A 25,636-nucleotide genomic window follows, 5' to 3' on the forward strand; every position below is an offset into this window, starting at 1 on the left:
AGCCATGACCACCCCCGGAATGGGATAGACTGGCCTCAGTAGCCCATACTCCAGTGAGTCTGGTGAGAGGGTCTGCCCAATGGGCCATGTAGGCTTTCCTTATGTCCTTACATTCTAGACTGGGGCAACAGTTCAGAAGTTGATCATACTGTAGATATTGGAATAGTTAGCAGCACCAGCCTACACACAAGTGTATACATTCTTCCCCTGATGTTGGCTGGATACAAAGGGCACAATTGTGCACTGAGCCTCTGTATGGGAATGTGCAGATTCTGTTCAGCCCTTCAAGTTTGTTTTGAGTGGCTAAGTTAAGCATCCTTTCATGGGTGGGTAGGAAAAGCCTGAGGCTACAGATTATCATGATGTTTTCTAATTGGGACCAAGTTAAAATAGATCTAAATCCCTAGCGCAGACAAAATATGCTCTCATACTTAGTGTCGGATAATAATTATGGTTTCTCATAAAAGCTGCTAATGACAGCTTGCTGTTTTGTGACCCAAGGGAGCATCTACTTTGAGTTGTTTCATGCACACTGCCTAAACAGCTCCAAAGAGACCACCACAATGTTGGGCTGTCTCCTGGCACAGGGAAGTTCTTTTGCTCCATCTGCCTACTAGCATTAAAAAAGATAGAGGAAAGCATGCAATACGAATGGACAGCCTCCCACCTGCTTTCGGCCATCCTTTCTCCCTCTCAACTTCTTCCTCTAGTAATGTTTCTCACTTCCTTCAAATCCTTCTTTGGGACAAGTTGTGTGTTACTGGGATAATGCATCACCAATTTCTGCCCTGGCATGGCTGGATGGCTCTCAGTTCAGTTTGGTAATGTCTTTAGGAATGAATGGTGTCAATTAGCAACTGATTTGAATGCTGCTCAATCCAAACATGTCATTCCACTTAAGGCTTGGCAACAGTGAGATCAAAGCATGTCATCACTTATTTAAGGGAGTGGGTGGCTCTGTGGTCTAAACCACTGAGCCTCTTGGGCTTTCTGATTGGAAGGTTGGCGGTTCGAATCTGCACGACGGGGTGAGCTCCCGTTGCTCTGTTCCAGCTTCTGTCAACCTAGCAGTTCGAAAGCACACCAGTGCAAGTAGATAAATAGATACCACTGTGGCAGGAAGGTAAACGGCGTTTCCATGCACTCTGGCTTCCGTCACAGTGTTCCGTTGCACCAGAAGTGATTTAGTCATGCTGGCCACATGACCCGGAAAGCTATCTGTGGACAAACACTGGCTTCCTCAGCCTGAAAGGCGAGATGAGCTCCGTACCCCATAGTCACCTTTGACCGGACTTAACCATCCAGAGGTCTTTTACCTTTACCTTTGCCTATTACTTATTTAATAGTATATGCTGCCATCTGATAAAATATCAGGGTGTGATCAATGATAAAGCACCGTTAAAAACAATACAAATAATAATTTTAGTGTTTATTTCACCCAGTCTATGTGTCTCCTTTCTCCAGACGCTACAGGAGCCCCTAAAAAGTGGTTTCCATGTGTTTCCGGTATCATATTTCTCAGCTTTCTCCACTTCCCCAAGAAATCAAATGTCTAGGGGCATTGCTACAGTGTTTCACTTCCTTAGGTTGGGAGTGAAATGGAGATGTCATATCTTTTAAATATCTGTTTTATGAGCATATAAGCAGAACAAAGTGATCTTCTGCAGCAGGCAGCAAAAAACACTGAGCCTGAGTCAGATCCCCTTCCACAAATCTCTGGCTTCCAGGCCAATTAAACTCCTTTCTTTATCTCTCTCTCTTTCCCTTCCTCCCTCCCTCTCCCCTCCCTCCCTTCCTCTCTTTGCCCAAATTTTAAGAATAATCCGGCTACAGCTGGCATCCAGTGGTGAAGCTGCATGCTCCGGCACCAGGGGCGGAGAGCAGGCAGGGGCGTGGCTGCTGCGCATCCCGGGGGCATGGCACACCGCCCACGGGGGCGTGGTGTGCACCCCGGAGGTGTGGCATGCCACCCACAGGGGTGTGGCGCACGGTGGGGGGGGGGTGCGTGGCACATGTCCACGGGCTGCCGCGATGGTACCCCCCTCCCTGATGGTGCCAGGGGCGGTGCGTTCCCCCCGCTCCTCCGTTCCTGACATGAAATAGCATTTCATATTTGGCTGACGACAGCCTCTGTGAATTTTTGTTTATTACCACCTGTCAAAATTTAGATATGCAAGACATGCTAATAAACCTAAAGTGTTTGAATTCCTAAATTCCAACTACTTGTAGCAGCTGAATTCACAATGCTGAGCCAGTATATTTCACATTCCACCATTTTGCAAAAGGTGATTTCAGCTCTGTCCTGGAGGAAGTGGCCCATCCCTGGAGTACAGGTGTGTGAAAGCTTTGGCCCATCAAGTATAACTGAACTACAACTCCCACCAGCCCCAGCCAGCATGACCAATGGCTAGGGATGACAGAAGTTGTAGTTCAGCAGGGTCTGGAAGTCCCAAGGTTGCCCATACCTGCTGTAGTATTTATTAACGAATGTAAATGTGTTGCAGATTTCCAATGCTTCTCCAGTGCCTGGTTCAAGTGTTCATGAAACACATGGCCTCTGCCCCAGAAGCCATTTCCCTATGTTAGAGATGCGTAGGGTTGCCAACAGTAATAATAATAATAATAATAATAATAATAATAATAATAATAATAATAATAATAATAATTTATTGTTATTATTTCTATATCCCGCCCATCTGTTTTAGGACCAGCTTTTTCTGGGTGTAGTCATATAGCACAATCACTCTACGTAAAATAAGGTTGTAGGAACTAAATTTATGACTGCAATATCACATGCTTTCCCTGCCTTTCTGTTGATTTATTTTCAACTCTATCATTCCAGGAAGCTGTGTGGTGCAATAACCCCTATGTCTGTGGGTGGGGAACCCATAAAATAATTCACCACTACCGTATTTCCATTCTCGAATGGGTGGAGGGTGTTACTATAAATAGGTGGGGGAAAGCAACTTCTCTTATTTCTCACGTCTGTAGGTTTTATTGTCAAGCGATGAGGGAAAAACAATGATGGATGTGGAGGACTTTCCTGTGAATAAAATGGAGAGAAAGACGGGGAGAAAGACAAATATAGAGAGAGATTGAACTCTTGAATTAAAACCATGTGATTTCGGCCTTACTTGAATCCACCATTATGGGAAAGCGTTCCAGGCCTATGTGACAGCAAATATATTCAAGAGGGAGCCTTTTAATCCCCTGAAAATATTTGCTCCAACTGCTATGATGGCCTTGGAAAGGCTGCAATGGAAGCATCTCCTATGGCATGGGAGACTGTGATGGGGAATGAATAGAGTGTGCATGTATGCCCCACCCACTGCTGGCTCTAGCCACGCCCACTGGCATGTGACTCCTGCCTGCCCTTCCATCACTGCATGTGACCCTCGGGGGGGGGGCGAATTGTTGCTCACCCCCTCCTATCCAATTCTTCTGATCCCCTGTGGTTTCTCCCACAAATAAACCCTACAGAGTGGGTGGTGACTGTAGTTCAGACTTCGCCACAAGCATCATCAACATTACAAAGAGATAAAAGAACTTTATTATTACTATTACTATTATTTATTAAATTTGTATACCACCCTTCATCCATAGATGTTAGGGTGGTTCACAACATAAAATTACTATATAAAACCCACAAAATGCATAGTACCATTAAGAACAACAAACCAATAATCCCCCCTCCCACAACACATTTAAAAGGGAATCAGATGATAATCAGCCAAAGGTCTAGCTGAAGAGGAACATTTTTGTCTGGCACCTAAAGGCGCCAGGTGAACCTCCCTGGGGAAAGCATTGCACAAACGGGGGGCCACTGCAGAAAAGGCCTGCTCTCATGCCCTCCAACATTTCACCGATGAAAATAGAGACGTCCCATTCCATAATGATAATTTTACTATTTATACCACACACACCTAATAGGTTGCCCCAGTATTCTGGGCAGCTTCCAAAGTATATAAAAACATAATAAAGCATTAAACATTTAAAAAACTGGTTTGCCTTCAGACTGCGCGGGGGTTGGATAACTCCATACCCTCCAACATTTCTCAAATGAAAATAGGGACATTCTAAGGAAATGCAGGTGGCGCTGTGGGTTAAAGCCTCAGTGCCTAGGACTTGCCGATCGAAAGGTCGGCGGTTCGAATCCCTGTGGCGGGGTGCGCTCCCGCTGCTCGGTCCCAGCGCCTGCCAACCTAGCAGTTCGAAAGTACCTCCGGGTGCAAGTAGATAAATAGGGACCGCTTACCAGCGGGAAGGTAAACAGCGTTTCCGTGTGCGGCTCTGGCTTGCCAGATGCAGCTTTGTCACGCTGGCCACGTGACCCGGAAGTGTCTCCGGACAGCGCTGGCCCCTGGCCTCTTAAGTGAGATGGGCGCACAACCCAAGAGTCTGTCAAGACTGGCCCGTACGGGCAGGGGTGCCTTTACCTTTACCTTTTAAGGAAATGCATCTTAAGACAGCATCTTAAAAAGCAGAGACATCACCTTGTCAACAAAGGTCCGTATAGTGAAAGCTATGGTTTTCCTAGTAGTGATATATGGAAGTGAGATCTGGACCATAAAGAAGGCTGATCGCCGAAGAATTGATGCTTTTGAATTATGGTGCTGGAGGAGACTCTTGAGAGTCCCATGGACTGCAAGAAGATCAAACCTATCCATTCTTAAGGAAATCAGCCCTGAATGCTCACTGGAAGGACAGATCGTGAAGCTGAGGTGCCAATACTTTGGCCACCTCATGAGAAAAGAAGACTCCCTGGAAAAGACCCTGATGTTGGGAAAGATGGAGGGCACAAGGAGAAGGGGACGACAGAGGATGAGATGGTTGGATAGTGCTCTTGAAGCTACCAGCATGAGTTTGAGCAAACTGTGGAAGGCAGTGGAAGACAGGAGTGCCTGGCGTGCTCTGGTCTATGGGGTCACGAAGAGTCCGACACGACTAAACAACAACAACAAGGAAATGCGGGGCATTCTGGGATCAAATCAGAAACTGGGATGGCTTCTGTAAATTAGGGATGTCCCTGAAAAATAGGGACGCTTGGAGGGTCTGTATTCTTTGTTGCCACCCTCCAGACCTCTCAATGAGGAGCCACATGAGAAAGGGGTTCAGAGAATGATCTCAGGGTCTGCATAGGTTCACTTTTCTGCTCTGTAATATAAGGAGGGGCATTCTAAAATCCCTAGCGGGTTTCCTGTATTCTTTTGCTGAATCCTAGATCAATATTCTTTTCTATGGTGTTTGAAACAAGAATATCAGAACTAAGCAGCCAAGCCTCAGCAGAGAGTCAGAATGGTGTGACCGTGTTTGAGCACCAGAAAGGTCATGCTTTCATAGCATCGGTCACTTCCTTTCACAGTACAATATGATTGTGAATGTGGAGGAAAATGTTTATTATCCTGTTGTATATTCCCACCTCTTCCTCCCTCTTTTTCTCTTTGTGTGCTTTTTGAATATAGCATAAAGTAGCAAGGTAGAAAAGCCATAGATTAAAAAAAAGAGAGAGGAAGGGATCTGTTTCCTGCATTGTTAACTTTGAACTATGTGTCTGCTTCATAGAATGAATGTGCATTTCAGAAGCCCTGGGAAAAGGTCAGCAGATACTTCAGGGCTTGAAATGCTTATTTGCACTGAATCACTTTTTGCCGTATGTCGCTGCCTTTCACTGAAGGGAGAGACAGGAAACTGTCTATGTAGAAGATAAGAAAGTGGGAATAGGATGGAGCAGGTTACAGAGATTTTAGGGTGCAGAGATTTCTGGAGCTTAAATATTACAGAATGTATTGAGGAAATATTTATAAGCAGGCTAGGAAGGTCAGAAGGTTAGAGTGAAGCTGCAATTTTATACACAGTCAATGGGAAGCAAGTTCCATTGCATTCTGTGCGACTACCTTTTGAAGTGAACAGGGATAGGATTGCACTGTTTATTTAGAACTTAAAACAATCCACTAAAACACACTAAGCACCATTTTAAAAAAGTTATCACCTACCACATCTAATGAGGCTAAGGAAGGCCTGAGTAGAAATTTACAACATACATTGAAAAGAACTACGGTATACACAAATAAAGACACTCGTGGGTCTGAAATAGACCTCATAATCATTCATTTTGGATTTAAGAACATTGAAAAAATATATTACATCAATTGTAGGATGTATATTTAATGAAATTTTGAATAGTATTATTCCATAGTATTAAGTACACATAGAATGTAAACATGACAAATGCATAAATATAAAGAAAATATAGAGAAACCAGAAGTATTAAGGTTAAAAGGAATAAGGTATGTATTATGTATTATGATGGTGAGATTTGTAAAATCTGTAAAACCAATAAAGATAATTAAAAAAATAAGGCCTGCCTGAGTAAGCAGGTACGTTTTTAAAAATTGATGACATATCAGTTCTGTCAGCACCTACTGGTACCAGAAATAGTACCTCAGGTTAAGAACTTTGCTTCAGGATGAGAACAGAAATCGTGCTCCAGCGGTGCAGCGGCAGCAGGAGGCCCCATTAGCTAAAGTGGTGCTTCAGGTTAAGAACAGTTTCAGGTTAAGAACAGACCTCCAGAACGAATTAAGTACTTAACCCGAGGTACCACTGTAGTTGGTCAAGGGAGCCATGGACTCAAAAAAGTTGAAAACTTCTGATTTACTGAAACAGTTTGGTGAAGCTGTTATGATAAACAGTACCACTAGATTCCATGATTGCCTTCCATTGGGGCAGTTCCCAAGGGACTCTGCCATTAGAGAAGGAGAATACAAAGTCTGCAGTGGTATCATTGTCAAACAAGAAAGCTAAATGAGGTCAGCCAATGAAGCAGCAACAGGGATCTTTTGGAGGATGAGTGATCATCACTAACCATATGAATGGGAAGCAGAGAGAAAAAGACAAGCCTGACCTTTCTGTTAGCCCCTGAAGCAGCCATACACACAAAAAAGCATGGTCACCAAAGGAGAAAAAATTCAGACACCACTGTAACTCCAAAGTCATTAAACACAAACACAAAACAAAAGTGCTTATAAGTATCTCTTCTCTACCAAATGGAGAGTAAAGCAAAGATTTACTCAGGGCTGGTCCAAGACATTTTCCAGCCTGAAGTGAAGAAAAAGATGGTGCCTCCCCTCCCCCTCTCATGTAGAAAAGTCTGCCAGGATACAGTTGAATTTTGCTTTGACACTGACAATGAGATGGTGTCCTCCACCTAGCTTAGGAGGCACAGGCCAGGTGCGTGGCACACACAGCTCCATCAGCTCCTTGCGCTTGAGTATCTGCTGCTTGAGACAGCTGCTTCACCCTGCCTCATGGTAGGACTGGCCCCAGATGCACCTTCCCCTCAGGGAGTTTTGGAATCTGAAAGATGTCCTAAATGACATTGCTGTTGCTGTGAAAATGGACCAATCACATGGAAATAATAGGTGACATCCCTGAGTGGTCTCTATCTGTTGGCACACAACTGTGTTATTGTCATACCATATTAAGTTAAATTTGCAACTCTTGAACCTTCACATATGGCACACCTTTATCTGCCTTCCAGGGCAGACTCAAAGAAACAGGGATAGATCACTCAGTTGGGAGAACATGAGACTCTTAATCTCAAGGTTGTGGGTTCAAGCCCCACATTGGGCAAAATATTCCTGCAACTCTACAATTCTATGATTCTAACAAAAATAAAGGTTTATAACATTTCTGTGATTCTGACCCAAAAGCACAAGTAGCAATCAAATACTCATATCAGAGTTAACTGCACTTTTTCAACTTTTGTAACTTCTTTCCTTTTCTCTCTGCTTATTTACTAAATCTTCAGCAGCTTGCATGTATTCTTGGTTGAAGAAATTTGGGATACAGGTTGCAAGTGATATTTTCAGGTATAGTAATCCCTCATTTTTCCGGGGGTGGTAGCTCCAAGGGTTATGCATATACATGGAAATTGTGTATAGTCAGACCCTTGGAGCCGTCCCACAGGTAGCAGGTGAGTGCCAAAAGCTTAAAACAGGTATAGGCAAACCCGGCCCTCCAGATGTTTTGGACTACAATTCCCATCATCCTTGACCACTGGGCCTGTTATCTAGGGATGATGGGAGTTGAAGTCCCATAGCATCTGGAGGGCCAGGTTTGACCATGCCTGGCTTAAAAGCTCTTTTCATGCTGGGTCCACTTGGCTTGCCTTCTGGGCAAGGCTTGCTCACTGCATTGGCTCTGGAAGGCTAGGGGTGATTGCACAGGATCTCACAGGAGCTTGGATTGTTCCATTATGAGATCTCACAAGAGTATCCCAGAGCCTTCCAGAGCTGGTGCTTGCCCGGCAAGCAAGTGGGAGATCTTGAAAGTTCTTTTCACACTGAGTAACCCCAAGAGGACTCTGCACAAAAAGAGCTTTTCAGCTCTCCTCTCCACCTTGCTTGGGATTTGACTTGAGCAATTTCAGCCAGCTCACCTTAAACTGCATGTGGTTGGAATCATGCAAGTCAAATGTGCTTAAGATGAGGGATTACTGTACGGTGAATATTTGCAGTGGATATTTTCTCAGTCAATCTCCTTACAGTGTAAGGCTTACATTAGGCGTAATAACCTAATCTGGATCAGGAGAACAGTGCTAGATCAGGGCCTTGTGGCTGCTTTTTCTTCAAAATAATAGTGATAGTGATAGTTACCACTCTTTTAAAAGTGTGATTAATGTAACATGTAGTTTGGAACTGAGGATTCTCTATTCAAACCAGAGCCGGGCCTTCCAGAGAGAATGTGGAATGTGGAGTGGACAAGGCTCTGTGTGCTATATGACCAGCCTGTCTCTGCACTCCCTAAGCTAGCCTGCTGCCCTCAGGTGCAGTGGAGGACACAACTCCATTGTCAGTATTGAAATAAGACTCAGTTGCTAGTCTGGTCAGCATTTGTATGTGGAATGTGAAGAAGTGCCACCTTGTCCTTTGCCTCAGGCAACAAAATGTCTTGAACTGCCCAGTGGTTGGTGGAGTCCAATGAGAGTGGTAGGGTGGAATGCAGGGAGACGAAACAGTAGATGGAACCAGAGCCAATAACAGGCAGAGCCAACTAATTCTGGTTTTGTCACCATCCTCTGCCTGCTGAGTTCTACAAGGGCAACATCAAGACTAAGGAAGAGGACACTAGCAGACGGTGTTGCCCCTTGTCTGGTTGTAAGAAAGATAGTGGGCAGGTGGGGCTGGCTGAGGGCAGACCAAGGTTGGTGGGGCAGTGCCCTGTTCGCTCTAACGGACTACCTTCCAAGAAGAGTTCCCCAGCCCTTCTTGAAAAACTACAGTTCCCAGGGCTCCCTGTGGCCAAAGTGAACCTGTGGTATAGATCTATACCTTGTGGTTTTCAGTGATTTTATCCTAAAGGAAATATGCAGAAAGCAGACAGAGCTCCAAGGACAATTAGCTCCCATAGTAGCAGGGGCAGATGGGAGTTGGAGTCCAACAATACTTGGAGGGCCCCCAGCTTGGGGAAAGCATGGAATTAAAAAAAATAACATTTGTCTGTGACTTTTAGAAAGCGAGATGTGAATGAGTGAGAGACAGATGGTGACATCTTTAAGAGTAAGCTACGTTTCTGCTGTTGCCAATGCAGGAAGGGGGGGGGCCTTTTATGCACCATCTCCAGTGAATCTAGATGGTTGGAAATGTTTCAGTGATACTGAAGCTGCAACTTTGACCTGAGGCATTAAAAAAAAAACCAAAAACAGATGGAAACAACCTACAATCTTCTCAGAAAGGCATATTCCAATTAATCCACAGTCATCACACATACAAATGTTTCTCAGAAAACTCCCCCCCCCCCAGTTTCTGATTCTATTTTGGGTTTCAGAAACGCTTTGGGGTTTCTTTTGTGCCTTTCCTCCCAAAGTCTGAACTCCTCCACTTTTTCATGCTGTCATTTTACAAAATGCTTAAATCCTTTCTGGGATGGAAAGCTAGAGTCTGGCTCCAGCAGATGTTTTGTTTCCAGATCCATTTAAAACACACACACACACACATACACCCCTACCTCTTTGGGATTCTGATTTTAGCGACTTTTAATGGAATTGTTTCTGTGCTTCTTCCCCTTTGTGATGTCGGATTTTCAGTGTGTGTGTGTGTGTGTGTGTGTGTGTGTTTGTGTGTGTGTGTGTGTGTGTGTGTGTGTGTGTGTGTTTCTCTGTGTTACAATCAGTGATACATAATAGCAAGGCTGCCCCTTAAATATTTGCCTGCAAAAATGTGGCCTGTGCTTGAAAAAGTGGTTTGGCACCAAGCAGACATTTCTCAATATCCATTTACCAGATGGATCAACTTGTTCAATGCAACAGAAAAAGTTAGTAAACTGTGTGGAATGCTCTTAAAATACATTGCATTGTTTACTAGATTCCTCGTTAACCGTATGTCTTATGGTATTTTATAATAAAGTATTCTTTAAAATATTTTTGTTTTAGTCTGTAATATTTCCTAACAATAACAAAAAGAGCTGCAAATGCATTTCTACAATATCACTATGGAAAAATGTGCTCAAGTGTTTCCATAAATCAAATGTAGCACTTTGGCATTAGCTCTGAGGCAGTAAATTTAGAAAATTAGGACCAGATGAGTTTAAAATAGAAACTTACATAACTTTTCACCGAGATACATTTTTATATATTTGTGTGTGTGTGTGTGTGTGTGTGTGTGTGAGAGAGAGAGAGAGAGAGAATGTGTGTGCTTAGAATTAATCAAATTTTACTTTCGCTAAAATATTTTGGAAACTATCTGAATGCTATTTGATCATTAAGGAGAATCTTCTAGGATTTCTTTGGCCCACCAGCTAACGGGCACCAACACAAAGTTCAAATTGTTCAAACTTACGTTAAATCGTTTTATAAGCAAATAATGCATATTGCCCATCTTTTTCTCGAAGAAAACAAAACAAAGTTCCTGTCGAAAAATTGACTGGTGTTCTGTGGTTTTCAACAGTGGGAGATGGATCTCTGCTACTGAAGTACAGTCCATCTGGAAGTTTGAATCTGAAGCTTTTGAACTTGACTCTGTGAAGTGACACTGCTGTCTCCCTTTCACCTCCATTTTTCTGGAAGCAGCAGCAGAAAGTGCAGACCTAACTGGTTCCCGGAAGAAACAAAACAATCATCCATTTCCTTTCCAACACACCAGAGCCCACCTATGAAGCAAGGTGAGGTGACCAACCTCAGGCAGCAGAATCCACAAGGACAGCAGATTCCAATCTAGATCTTTATTCCTCCCTTGTTCCTGATGTTCCTCCCAACATTCCTCTGCTTCCAACTAGTCTCTGACACCAACTGCCTCTCTCTTCTGGAATCCTTCCCACAGTTCTATCTAGAGTTCTCAGGAATTGAAACTAGGACCTTTGGCATGCAAGGCCTTGTCCTCTGCTACTGAGCTATTGTCCTTCCCGGTGAGCTACGGTGAGCATTGAAGGACAATTCTATCAAATGGTATTAGCCATGAGACCTCCTTGTTCCCAGGTAGAGCACCTCTGAGACCAGGTGCTGGAGGCAACCACAGGGATGGCCATCACCGTTATCCTCTCCCCATAAACTTCCAGAGGGACCTGGCTGGCAGATATTGGAAGCTTGAATGTGGACTTTGACTGCCTCCCACAAGGCAGGTCTTCTATTCCCATTCTAATTCATTGCTAGTTGTGGGCGTTCACCATTTCTACTTCTTCTTTTTTAACCGTGGGTGTTTCAAAAAAACGCCTCCACCCAAAAGTAGTCAAACAGAGCATGAATTGAGTCTTTTCATGCATTGTTCCACAAGGACTGTATCACAGTAGCCCCATTGTTCTGCCCTTTTAGAAGTCAGATTTCCCAATGATTTTGGATGGTGATGGAGGAAATTAGGACGCTCTCCCCAGGGTGGACAAGGGGGAGAGAGTGAAGCCTGGGGAAGGGGCAAGGAAAATAATACATTGGGCGCTGCATCAAAGGTACATGCGACTAAAGAGACACTAAAAAATGCCACATGTTTTTGAGACTATTGCTCCACTTCTGTTATGGGCACAAATCTCACTCTTTCTTTTCCTCTGGCACAAGTGGGAGGTTTGGCATTCTCAGTTTGACTGCTGGAGCACATCTACAAGGAAGAAGCATTCAGCACAGAAGTCGACAGCAAATTGGCTTTGTTTCAGAAATGAAAGAATCTTTTAAAGTGTCATTAGAAGCAATAAGCTCCAGCACACCACATTCTCCCATTCCATTCCTCCTGCTCTCTTCCCCACATAGCTCAGATTCCTCCTTGACTCCCAACAACAACGGCTTGTGCCCGAGTGGGCCCAGCAGAGACACTGGACCCGCAGTTTAGGAGACGTCTATCTTCTTGGTTCTGACTGTTCAACTCATACAATGATCTGGAAGAAAGAGGTGCAGGAGAGAATGTACCTTCCACAATGTTGACTGGAAACCACTGTATGTAACATGATCACCCATCTTTCTTATTGTTGTTGGATGTTAGGAATTTGCTTATTTATCCATCTAGAATTAGAGCAGGGAACTATGTGTCACACAACAGCACAAAATAGGAAATTGGGTTTATTCCACTAGAGCTGATGGTCATTTGGGACATCTATTTAAATTGTTCTGAGTGGGGAGGGTCACACTCTCTCCTCTGCTTCTCTCTCCCACTGCCACTTTCTCTTGGCACAGAGTCAATGGGGGGGGGGAGTGTGTATGATCATAGCATTAAAACAGATATGGGACTCAGCTAAAGGTAAAGGGACCCCTGACCATTAGGTCCAGTCATGACCGACTCTGGGGTTGCAACACTCATCTCACTTTATTGGCCGAGGGAGCCGGCGTACAGCTTCCGGGTCATGTGGCCAGCATGACTAAGCCCTTCTGGCAAACCAGAGCAGCGCACGGAAACGCCGTATACCTTCCCACCAGAGTGGTACCTATTTATCTACTTGCACTTTGACGTGCTTTCGAACTGCTAGGTTGGCAGGAGCAGGGACCAAGCTACAGGAGCTCACCCCGTTGCGGGGATTCGAACCGCGACCTTCTGATCGGCAAGTCCTAGGCTCTGTGGTAAACCCACAGTGCCACTCGCATCCTGGGACTCAGCTACACAGCTGCAAATAAAGTGTTTTAAATGTGTTGTAAAGTGCAATAAGCCTCTAGATGACTCTAGATGGTGTGACTCTAGATGGTAAAGTGAGCTATGCAAAATTCAATGTATTTTTCAAAACAGTTTTTTAAAAAGTATTTTTGCAGCGTTTTTTTATATGTGTGTAGATTCCACCATGAACTGTCATATTCAAAGGGTTTGTTTTCTGGATCTTAAAACCCTATGGTGTTTAATGAGGCTTATTCCCTAGTAAATGACTTTAGGATTGCAGTGTCAACACACTTTCACCACTTCAGAAGAAAGCCAATATGGCCCCCATCTTGGTTAAAGATCGACCTTAAAATCATGTTTATTGCCATCTACATTCTATGAAGAATATGGTGAGCTGGGTTTTAAATTGCTGCTTTTATGTTTCTGTAATTGTTCTATTTGTTTCTTACCTAATTGTTTATGCTGTATTTGTTTTTTAAAGATATCTCTGTGGCTTTAATTAAATTTTGTAAGTCACCTTGGGATGGAAGTCAGCATGTAAGAACTTTGAATAAATAAATAAAGGACTGGAAAAATCTCAGATCTCACTATTTGTTAAAGCAGAGATTAGTGGGCATTTCACTTCATTGACCTGACCTCTGAAAACTGTAATCAGTATGCTTAAGCTCTCCCCCTTAAAAAAAAAACCAACACAAACCAGGCCTGCTAGCTACACACTTTCCAGTACTTTCCCCTTCCATATATACTTTTCTATATATAGTTTTACTAAATCAGAGAGTCTAAATTTTCCAAAAGGGACCTGTAACATAATATTGGGCTGTAAACCCATTAACATCTACAAGGTTGTTAAGAAAACCTAAGTAGTTGTATTAGCCACAAATATGCCCTTTATAGAGGTTTGTTTTATTTTGTCATTAATGCGCAAGGATAGCAGTTTCACATTCTCTAATGTCCCTTTCAAACTGTATCCAGTTTCTGACATTTTTAAAGTCTCAGGAAACACTGTAGATCAAAATGACTGTGTTAAGCTGGAGTCCTTTAGGCCAGAGGAAAACAAAAATAATTCCAAAGCAGCCCCTGAGAGCAATTTGATATTTTCAGCATTGTTGTATTTGACATTGTTGTATGTTGAGCTTTAAATACTGTACTGTGAAGTCCCACATTTTAAACACTCTACTTATTATTCAAATTACTTATGTGTTTTGTTGCTAAATGAATAGCTGCAGGTCTGCTGTGACAGCCTTAGAAAAGCTTGGAATAATATAGGATATGAATCTAAATACATAAATGGCAGAGCATTCCAAACCCCCTGATCTATTGTGCTGGAGGGGGCTTGGATGGAATAAATATGTCCCCCTGCCCAGTCTTGCCCAGCTCTGCTGGTCTCTGTAAGTGAGAATTTTGCTCTCTTCCTTAAACAAGGACAGAGCAGTATACCCTCCAAGTGTCCCAATTTTCCTGGGACAGTCCTGGAATTACAGAAACCATCCTGGTTTCTGATTTGATCCTGAAATATCCTAGTTTTCCTTTTCTTCCCCTCCTCATTTTTGAAACAAGTGTTTGCTCTATCTGTGTGTGTGAAGGTGCAAAAACGGATTCCTGTTTATACTGAATATAAAGTATCTGCACCAAATGAAGGAAACTGAAGCTGGCATACGAAGCCCTTCCTAAAATTTTGAAGGAAAATGTAACCAATCCACTTTAAATTCTTTAATTGCAATGCTTCAGCAGCCAGCCTTTTTTTTTTAAAGGAAATGCCTGGAGTGTTTATTCCTTTATTGTAAATGGAGCCTTACACTGTCTACTCATAAGTAAGCCCCACTGCATTCATTGGAGCTTACTCCCAGGTGACTGGGTAAGGACTGTGCAGTCTTACACTGCAATCCTCAGCATTTTTTTTTACTCAGAAGTAAATCCCACTGAATTCAATAGTATTTATTATCAGGTATGTTCCTGATCATTTTCACAGTTTCTGTTGTTGTTTCCTGCCTTTTTCCTTGACAGAGACACACGGCAGCTTACAGCTAAAATTTTATTTCATTCCATTTATCTGTGGAAGGTGTTCTACATTATCCTTTCATTCACAATTTTTTTATTTACAACAGTCTTGTGAGGTGGGTTCAGCAGAGAGGTTGTAATTGTCTCAAGTAACACACACACACACATATATGATGCATATGTGTGCAGCAAGATCAAGCATGGGAGTATTTTCCTGATAAAGAATAGAATGTTCCTATTTTCATCTGAGAAATGTTGGAGGGTATGAGAGCAGTCATAGGAAACTCCCATAATAGCCTAAGTCCATTGCCAACTAGTCACTGAACCATATAAGGACAGTATCCACACAACCACATCACACAGTCTACTTTCTGTAACTTGGAAAGGCTGTCTATTCCAGATTTATCCTAGACCAAGAGAAGTATATGAAGGAGATTTGAACACGAATGGAAATTCTCCCTTGAAGAAAAGCTCTGGAAGGAAGTAGGAATCAGAGTGTAGTGTCCAAAGTGCAGAATGGTTTAATTCTGGTTTGTGAATACATTGATATGGTACCTATTTATCTGATATCTCCACATAAAATGCTTGGCCAAACAAGTCTGTAATATGGTGTCCAAAGGAAAGCAGACCCTCCAAGTTTCCCTATTTTCCAGTGACAGTCCCAGATTTACATAAGCCGTCCTGGTTTCTGATTTGATCCTAGAATGCCCTGCTTTTCCTTAGGTCGTCCCTATTTTCATCGGAGAAATGTTGGAGGGCATGGAAAAGGACAGAGCACTCCTAGATCAAGATAAATAGCTGGTCTTCTCTAGAGCCTCTGGAGCTGCGTTTGCCAACCCCAAAGTTTTGGACTACAATTCCTTTCAGCCGCAGCACCCAGCTGTGGTGCAAAGCATTTGGCGGTGTCACGAGGTTAGCAAAGCCTGCTCTGAAGGCCGAGCCATGTCTGCTGAAATACTTGTACAACAGGGATGGGGAAACTGTGTCCATGCTGGCTGAATAGCCACTGAAGGGCCACTGGCCCCCCATCCCTGGTGCATAGTAATCGGGTAACACAATACAGCTTACTGTTCATTTTTATATCACTGGAAGCAATCCCAGTCCATCTGCAGCACTTAGAAATACTGGTGCAGGTCCAAGTTGCTCAGAATAAAAGAAATAAACGTGGAGCTCTCTCACCAGAGGAATGCTTTGAGACTCAGACTGGAGGCTTTTCAGTCCAAATCATTTTGTCTGGCTGGAGTTCCTCCAGTCAAGATAGTGAATGTCTGGCCAGGAATCATCTAAACCTAATAAAGAGGCCCAGTTAAAAAGAACGGCAACAGCGTTTCACTTTTGACTCATCTCTCTCCTGCCTCCACGTGAACCCAGCGGGCTTTTCCGATTTGGCCATGGTTTTATACCACCAGGCATTGGGGTCACTTTAAACCAGTTTGCCTTCCAACACCTAAGCAGCATGTAAATAAGACGTTTTCCCCACGCAAAACAAACCTTTGGCCTTTTTATTTTTGGACTGAGGAGACAATGAGTGGGTGGTGTTATGGGAACATCTTATAAGGAAAAAAGGGGAACAATTAAGGTGTTAATGGGAGAAGAGATCTCGCAACTGAACAGGGAGACTCGCAAGATGCACTTCTGTCCCTCAAAATTATAAAATTAGTCAAAGTTTGTCTGATTTTTAAAACAAATACTCCATCTTTATTTCAGGCTCTCAACAGTAGACGCAATGTAATGGGCGATACTTTCCGCGTATTTAAATGGTACAAGGTTCTAATGAATATTCCTAGATCTCTGCAGCGCCCTCTGCTTTTGCTGTCTCAGTGAAACACTTTAGATATATTGTCTTTAACGTTAATAGGATACACCCATAGCCGGTGGTGTAACGTGGGGGGTGCAGGGGGGGCCCCCGGCCGCACTGGACGCAACATCTGGGGGGGGCGCACTAATCTAGTGGAAGAGACTCGAGTGCTAAAATCCACAGGTTAGGGGGTGAAAATTACTTGCCTTGCCCCGGGTGCTGACAAACCACGCTACACCACTGCCCATAGCTGAAAGCCTTCCATGAAGAGAATGTGCATGGTATACACCATATAGTAGCACCATGTTGGTGCAAAATACACATTTACTGCTTTAAAAAAAGCTTTTGGGGGGGAAACACAGAAGGCTACTTCATACGGGGTTAGCCTATTTGTCCAACGAACCCAGCCTTGTCTACTCTGAGTGGAAGCAGCACTTCAGGGAAAGGGTCTTTCACATCATCTGCCACTGGATCCTGGAATAGCATGAGACTTTTAATCTCAGGCTCATGGGTTCAAGCCCCATATTGGGCAAAATATTTCTGCATTGCAGGGGGTTGGACTTGATGACCCTTTCAACTCTACATACTAAGTACATAAAAAGCAAAATTATATGAAATGGGATGTCCCCATTTTAATCAGAGAAATGTTGGAGGGTATGGTACAGCATGGGTGGTGGTGATGGGGCAGTGTGGCAGAGCACGGTGGCAACTTCCCTAACACCTAGTAGATTGTCAGAAATGTATACATACATAAATCAAAAATATGTGTTGGAAATGTAAACAGAAAGAAGACACCTTTTTCCATATGTGGTGGCCTTGTCTTAAGGTTACAGCTGACTGGGAAATGATATATAATGAACTGAAAAAGATCTTTAAGTTAACATTTGTAAGTGAGTGTCCCACGGGTGGTGGTGGTATGGTAGTGTGGCTGAGCACGGTGGCACTTCCTGTTTTGCCTCAAGTGGTGAAATGAGACGTGCCACCGCTGACCTCATAATCCGAGAACTTAAACCTGTCAGTTCTGATGAAAGGCAGGCAAGGACCTACAGCCCAGGTGGGGCTCACTAGCTTGGGGAGGAGTTGTCTGATTTCTCAGCTGGAGTAGACTCAAGACAGGTGGGGGTCACATGCCTCGTCAATCTCAGAAGGTATAGCAGGAAAGCTGTCCTGGCTGACAAAAGACGAAGAAGTGAAATCTTCTGTGATATGTTGGGCAATGGATATTGGTCACAATATAGAAATGGAGGCATTGGGACAATTGTGGAATTTGGATATAAGATTTACAGCATGCTATGAAAGAAGAGAAAATTATATGAAAATGTTGTATAGATGGTGCCTAATACCAGCAGATTGGCAAAAATGTATAAATCAAAATCAATTAAATGTTGGAAATGTAAAGAGAAAGAAGGTGCCTTTTACAGTAACCTTGCAATAAGGTTAAAGATTACTGGGGGAAAGATGTGCCGGAAATGACCACAAACACCTCCCTTGTTCTCTTAGTATGACAATGGTGCCCACCTGAGATGTGCCGGAACTGAGTTTCTGTGGGGGGGGGGGAGCCCTGCTTGTGGCATTGTTTTGCTGGGTGATGCCTCCCTCCATGATCCCTCATTCCATTTTGTCTCTGTCAGACCAAAGGAAATGTTGTAGTCTGCCTTTTCCCACCACCAGCTGCTGAAGGCACATTTATGGTATTTTCATTTTTAAGATTAAAACATATGTTTTGCATAGAAATGAATTCGCACAGAAGAGCAGTATTAAAAAGAAAAAGTTTCCCTTGCAGGTACAAGCATGGGCGGAGCCAGGATTTTGGTTATGGGGGGGGGGGACAGCCAAAGTTGTTGAGGTTTTCTTGGGAAATCATGGGTAAAAATATCCTGTAAATGGGATATTGTAGGGGGCAGGCTTCTGCAGGGGGTGAATGACAGAACCTCATATAAATGAGTATTTCCAATGCTTTTCTATAATTTTTGTGGATTGGGGGGGCAATTGCCCCCCTGCCCCCCTTGGCTATCCCGATGGATGGCAACACTTTCTGAATGCTCAAAGCCCTTCATGTCCATTATCTCCACAATCCTTGCAACAGTAATGTGCTGAAGGACACTAATGCCGCAAGAGACCTGCTAGTCTGCAGTGAGAAGTGAATTCATTAAAAAGATGTATGGCAGCTCTGGGCCCCTGTGAGCCCAGCACATCCCATCTGTAGAGGTGCTGCCCGCTGTGTGATTTACCGTCTGGCCTTGCAGTCTTCTGATCAGCCTCCACTGGGAGAGGCAGTTCTGCTGTTTACACAAATGATAATTCCTGAGCCAGAAACATAGAGGTATTCAACACAGTGCCCCCATTCCAAAGTTGCTGAACCCCAGTTCCCACCAGCCTCAGCCACCAAGGCCAATGATCAGGGATGATGGGAGCTGTCATCTACAGCAACATCTGGAGGGCCACAGGTTCCAGAGAAGACGATGTCCTGCCTATTAGAATGACTCCACCAACCCAGGCCTGGTCTGCAGATATGAAGGGCAACATGCATCACCCAGAGACCCAAGGGTGAGATGGAGGTCACACGCCCTGCCTTCAAGGAAGAATTGTGTGGCAAAGGCAGAGCAACCCACCCCCTTCTACTGACCATAGTAGAAGCAGAAATAGGAAACTGGGCAGAGGGAACCAGGCAGAGGGCCTTCTCGGTAGTGGCACCCGCCCTGTGGAAAGCCCTCCCACCAGATGTCAAAGAGAACAACAACTACCAGACTTTTAGAAGACATCTGAAGGCAGCCCTGTTTAGGGAAGCTGTTAATGTTTGATGCGTTACTGTGTTTTGATATTTTGTTGGGGGCCGCCCAGAGTGGCTGGGGAGGCCCAACCAGATGTGCGGGGTATATATAATAAATTATTATTATTATATTAAAATAACTTGGTGTCATGGACTGGTTGGATGCAGAGGAATGGTGGGAGGCACCAAGGGATTTACCACTGGCTGGTTTACTGCTGACACTTACTGGCAAAGAACTAGTTTCCTAGGTTTCCTTCCCCCGCCCCCTCTTCTTCCCAATCCCAGTTCCTTTTGTGTCATAACTTTTAGAGGCAGAGACCATTGTATAATAATGTATTGCTAATTGAAAGCTACCCCGGAAGCTTCACATCCGAAGAGCAGGGTATTTTTATTTTTTTAATAAACAGATAAAGAAGGCTTCCTGGTTAGGCTGGAAATTTTATGTGGGCAAAGAAGATAGATAGTCTTTCATGCCATGGGACCTGTCTTAGTGACCGCAGGGCTGAGCTCTGTCACTCCTGCAAGAGGCTGGCCGGGTCAGGAGGGCATGTAAAAAGGTAAAAGGGTATTGGGAAATGATTTATAATAAATGGAAAAAAATGTTTAATATTACACCCCCCCCAAAAAAACCCCAGAGTTCTTTTGTTGGGGATAACCCAGACTAAAATTCCCAGGTGTCAGAAAAGGTTATTTATGTATGCAACAACTGCGGCCCATGTTTTGTTAGCCCCAAAATGGAAAGTGAGGGAGGTCCCAACTAAAGAGGATTGGCAAATTAAGTTGACAGAATATGCACAACTTGCAGATTTAACATATAGAATAAGAGAGCAAGAAGATTGGAAAGCATTTATTGAATATCTGGAAAATAACTGTATACAGTTGAAAACACTGGCAGTATTAAGATAAATGCAGTAAGAGTAAATAATTTTTGATGGATATAAAAGTGGAAAATGGATTTGAATGGTTATAGTAAAATATGCAGGGATGCACATGATATGTAAAATGAACCATGGTAAGAGGAGAAGGGAAGTCATTGGTTATTTTAAGGTTTGTAAAATGTTTATTTGAAATTGTAAAACAGAAAATTTAATAAAAATTATTACATAATGAAGAAAGAAAAAAAGGATGCAGGGTCAGGATGCAAAGGAACATTGGATGGGCTTCTCAGAAGAATGTCAAAACTATCTTGTATTTTAAATTTCAGAGGTTTGGTGGGAGCACTGCCTTTACATCAACCCTGGTTGGCAGACCAGACTACGTATCCCAGTTTGTGGTGGTGGACTCCACCGAAGCAGAGAAAGTGTGTAAGAGAGTGAGTGTGGCTTGAAGAATCCATATGTTGCTGGACTTCAACTCCCATCACCCACAGCCAGGGATGACAGGAATTGTAGTCCAACAAGACAGCTATGATTCTTCAATTTACATGTTTTACTGGGTTGTAGATACAGGAATAAAAGACGCGGGTGGCGCTGTGGGTTAAACCACAGAGCCTTGGACTTGCCGATCAGAAGGTCGGCGGTTCGAATAGCCGTGACGGGGTGAGCTCCCGTTGCTCGATCCCTGCTCCTGCCAACCTAGCAGTTTGAAAGCATGTCAAAGTGCAAGTAGATAAATAGGTACCTCTCCGGTGGGAAGGTAAACGGCGTTTCCGTGCGCTGCTTGGTTCGCCAGAAGCGGCTTAGTCATGCTGGCCACATGACCTGGAAGCTGTACGCCGGCTCCCTCGGCCAATAAAGCGAGATGAGCGCCGCAACCCCAGAGTCGGTCATGACTGGACCTAATGGTCAGGGGTCCCTTTACCTTTAGCTACATTCAGAGAAACACCACAAAAGTTGCAAATAAAGAGACAACATCTCATAGGGAACAACAGAAGCAGCAAATAACAGAAGAACCCCTTTTCGTCCTAAATGCCGATTTCACGCAGGGCCTATGGGGGGTCGTGAGAAGTTTTTTAGTGAATCCGGTGTCGGATCTCACTTGGGCTCCAAACTCTTATATTTGAGACATGGGTGTAGCCAGGACTTTGGGGGGGGGACAGGACTTTTGGGGGCAGAACCGACGTGATTGGTCAGTTAAGTATGTGTATTGTTTCACTTGATTAAGGGGGGAGGGAACAGCTGCCGCAGCTGCTCCCCCCCCCCCTCTTAGCTACGCCCAGGATGCGAGACTAGTTTACAAGAAGAACGTTCAGCGCCTTCCCCACGTTTTACTCCAGGCGGGAGCAACGCGTGTTAATTGAAGATTTCATTCAGAAGGCGGCGCGTAGGGGGCGTTTGCCCTCCTCCGCAGCGCGTTTGGCTCTCTAGCCAATAGCGGGACACTATGCAAATGAGCGCCGCGGTTAGCCTGCGAGCGAGCAAAGCAGCGAGCTCAGAGTCACTGGCAAAACGCAGCTCAGCAGTAGCGTCGCCGCGGCCGGAGCTTGCAGGCGGCTGTTTTCGTTTTCGATTGCAAGCGGCGGTCAATGGAGTATAAAACCCGCCCGGGCTCGAGGTGGTGGGACTGACTTGTCCAAAAGGGAGCGCCTCTTCCACTCCCTGCCCCAAGCCTGCGAGAATGAAGTACAAGGTAAGAAGATGGGTTGCTTTGAAAAACTTTGCTCGCCCCCTTTTTTTCGTGCGTGGGGCAGGAAACGCGCGTGGGACGGGCAAAAGTTGTGCATGTACTTTTCCTGCTCCGGAAGATGTATTGGCAGAGCGGAGAATGGCGCGAGCCTGAGCCGCCTCGGTGCCTGGATTCAGGGTCGAGCCAAACTTCTCCAGCGGTGTCTCAGTTGTGTTCAGTAGGTCTCTTGAATTTAAAAGCAAAAACAAAAAGTCGAGTCGAATGAGTGACTGCGTTTAGTCCTTGCTAGCAGCCAGTTTTTATTTTGTATTTTGGAGGGGAGAGTTTTGTTGCGGTTTGAAAACTTCTAACCAGCCTCAACTATGCCTCTGACAAGCTCGATATTTTCTCATCCGCTGTTGATCTGCAAGACAGTTAACGCTGTCTCTTCCTCTAGCTCCTTACTGTACTTGTAGAGCAGCCTCGCTCGCTTACTCCAGAGTAAGGCTGCCCTTTCAGGGAGAAAGACCGAAACAGCAGCGCAGCCCTATACATATGTCTACTCGGAAGTAAGACCCATTGAGTTCAGTGGGCCTTCTCCCAGGTGAGTATAGGACTGCAGCCTCAAAGTTACCGTAATATTTCAAAGTAAATGAGACACTTGAGATTTTATTACCTCGTTTTGAAGCTCTTCGAATTCTTTTTGGGATAAAAATATGTGTGGGTACCTTTTTGAGGGTGTGTGTGTGAAACAATGGGTTAAAAGAAAACTGTTGTGGAGCAATTTAAACCTTTGCTAGCAGAGATATCATTGAATAATAGATAACTGAGAAGAGGATGTCGTTTACAGTCAGTGATAAAAATAATTTGCAGAAAAGGTGTATCAGAGAGGTTCTCTGAGTAACCAAATCAAGATAGCCTGTTCTTCTTTCCTTCAGAAATCAGGATGAGATCGGGATTATGTTGGCTGCATAGAAAATATTTAGATGTCAGCATAAGGCTTAGCTGTTGACTTGGGCTTGGATTTCTCCCCATTTTGCATGCAAATCTATGCAGAAGATCTGAAAAGATTTCCTTCCATCACGTAATGGAATTGCTTTGATAGAGTATAAAACATCTCAGTTCCTGTTAAAGAACCAGTTTTAAAAACTTAGTGCAGTGGACCAATGAGATCTGGGTTCAAGTTCTTGCTACTCAACCAATCACCTCACTGGCTGCCTGTGGGCCAGTCCCTGTTATGTCTGCCTAGTTGTGAGGATAAGAAGGGACCGTCCCCATGTTGTTCACCAGCTTGGACACTTTGAAGGATGAGTGCTTTACAAAATGGAGCAAACAGAGTTTGATGAAATATAAAATTCTAGACCTGTACTTTTAGCAAGAGGTTGATTTAATGTGATTCCTGCTGCAGAGATGTTACCCATTAATACAAAAAAGTGTAGCCAGAATCCTGCACATTTCAGTCACTTGGAATGCATTGTTGTCTTGCATTTTCCCCTCTTTCCAGTTTGCTTAGTTTCTAGAGTTCATTCCAGTCCTCTTAAAAACCCACATTCGGGCTGTGATCCTGTGTGCATGCTTGCAAGGGAATAAAGACAACTGAAATCAGTAGGACTTTACTTGGGAATGTGTGCATTGTACACAATTCTTTAGGTAGCTCTGAGCAACAATCTGGACAAGTATTTGGTAGCAGTGACCCCTGTATTCCTTCATCTCCCAGGGGTCTAGGAAAACTCTTTCAAGTTAAACTAGGAAAGAGATTGAACTTTGCAGAGCTCTTTCTAAAGGAATTCTGTTTCAGAGCCTTTGTGATTGGCTCTTTGCAGTCAGTCACAGCTCTATACTGATTAAAAATATGTGTGCTTGGTACAAGAATACCCCGGGGCATCAGATCAGCAAATAGCATCTACTGCAATCTTGTTTTGTTGGACTCAGAGGGGAGGGGGAGGGGAGGGAAGGTTGTTCCTCTGCCAAGAAAAAGGAAACCTGTCAAGGTCAACATGAAACTGAAAGAGTGAAGGAAGTTCTTTACCTTCCAAGTCGAAGTTTGTAACTATTTATAATGTTGTGAGTTAATTTGGCCACAAGTGGTGGTCTTACTATATGGCTGTACAATGCATAGCTCCATGCTAGTCCCGGCCTATGATTATAGCTTCTAGAATGCAAAAATAAATAGAGTAGCAAATAGTCACAACGATAATTCATGCCTGGAGGTACACTAATTCTTAACTGTAATAGTATACATGAACCTCAGAATTTCCCGCATGCCGCAGGGGAATTAAGAACCAGATCTCATGAATGATGGGCCCAAGCTTAGGATTGCTATAGAAGATTCGGGTTAAACAGTGATAGGCTGTGACAGAAGATCTTGAAAGGCAACTAGAAGCTTTCTTGAATTTAGGGCTGTGCTGATAGTTCTTTTCCTGAGAGATGTCTCACAGTGCTAACCCCAGGATTTGCTCATTCTCTTTCTTTGCAACCAGATCCATGGCTGGTGGCAGCACCTGGCATAGGTGGGCAGAGCGTCTATCTTGGCTCCCTACACTATTATTTTTTTTTAAATAGCCCACCACTCTGAGCAGTGTCACATGGTTGAATCTGGCCACCATTTTCATTTCCCACAATGCCCCTGACCTAGGATGATAAATTTAAAGGGTGTTTAGGCCTAGCTCTGCTTAAAGCGCTGCCTGGCACTGCTAGGAAAGCTTTCCAAGGTTCACAAATGGAGGAGTGGGTCTGCCAGAGGCCCCTGAAACCTAGATCAGGCCTGGATCAACACCCAGGCAAGTGAGCAGGTGGAATTTTGAACTTGGGGTCTTGGAGAGGGCTAATGAGTAGGTAGCAGGTTCTGGTGGTCAGCAGTAGAACCTCTGTTGAGGTGTGAACCTGGGCAGGTAGTAGATAATACCAACTCTGGGAGAAAAGGAAGGGGCTTACAAATATTGGCTTCCAAGTAATTTTGGAAGAAATATATTGGCTATTCTTCGTGGCTGCCAACAATCCTGCTGTTTCCTCAGTTCCCATTGCACGGATGGAAGATACAGGGAGCAAGGAGGAAGGATCTCTGACTTAGTGCTACTCTTTGAAAGCTGTCAGGATCTCAACCAGCCTCAGTTCAGAAATACACCCACTTATAAACAGTGTTTTGAAAGGAAATGTGAGGCCTATGCACCTGCCCAGCTATTGAGATCAAGGAACATTTTGCTGTTGGCTTCAACTGGGTATGGGATACTCTGCCTTAATTGCACCGTAATCCCTTTGGGATTATAAAATCACCTTGACATTTCGGGTTATCCCTTTTTTATCCTTCCCGCACTGCCAAAAGCGACGATCCTGTTTCATATATAGATGCAGTCTCCTTCAAAACACTGAGTGCATGTGAAATGAGTAATTTAATTCAGATGACTGACTGACTGACTGAATACTATGTAATGCTCTTAGATGGAGCAGGGCAGACTACTTTTG

The 25,636-nt window shown here is 44.0% G+C and overlaps 1 protein-coding gene and 1 long non-coding RNA gene across 4 annotated transcripts in view; one reads left to right on the forward strand and one right to left on the reverse strand.

Moving 5' to 3' along the window:
• Positions 1-2,857: 2,857 nt before the first annotated feature.
• LOC309373819 lies at positions 2,858-11,629 on the reverse strand. Its single transcript, XR_014170180.1, has 3 exons — positions 11,175-11,629; positions 10,839-11,089; positions 2,858-3,043 (listed from the first exon to the last, which is right to left on the reverse strand). It is a non-coding gene; the product is annotated as an uncharacterized lncRNA (long non-coding RNA).
• A 605-nt stretch (positions 11,630-12,234) lies between these two features.
• NEDD9 (neural precursor cell expressed, developmentally down-regulated 9) overlaps positions 12,235-25,636 on the forward strand; it is a 70,659-nt gene continuing 57,257 nt past the window's right edge. The window contains exon 1 of one of the 3 annotated variants that reach the window (XM_081918181.1): positions 12,235-12,415. Coding sequence is in view for 1 of the 3 variants with exons in the window: in XM_081918180.1 (XP_081774306.1) it covers positions 22,187-22,198 (12 nt within the window). In the remaining 2 variants the exon portion in view is untranslated. Of the gene's footprint in view, positions 12,416-22,008; positions 22,199-22,759; positions 22,779-25,636 lie in introns of those variants that run through there. The other 2 variants (XM_081918180.1, XM_081918182.1) reach the window with 2 other exon arrangements.

Source organism: Podarcis melisellensis (assembly GCF_964234715.1).
Source record: "Podarcis melisellensis genome assembly, chromosome: 7".
Taxonomy (NCBI): domain Eukaryota; kingdom Metazoa; phylum Chordata; class Lepidosauria; order Squamata; family Lacertidae; genus Podarcis; species Podarcis melisellensis.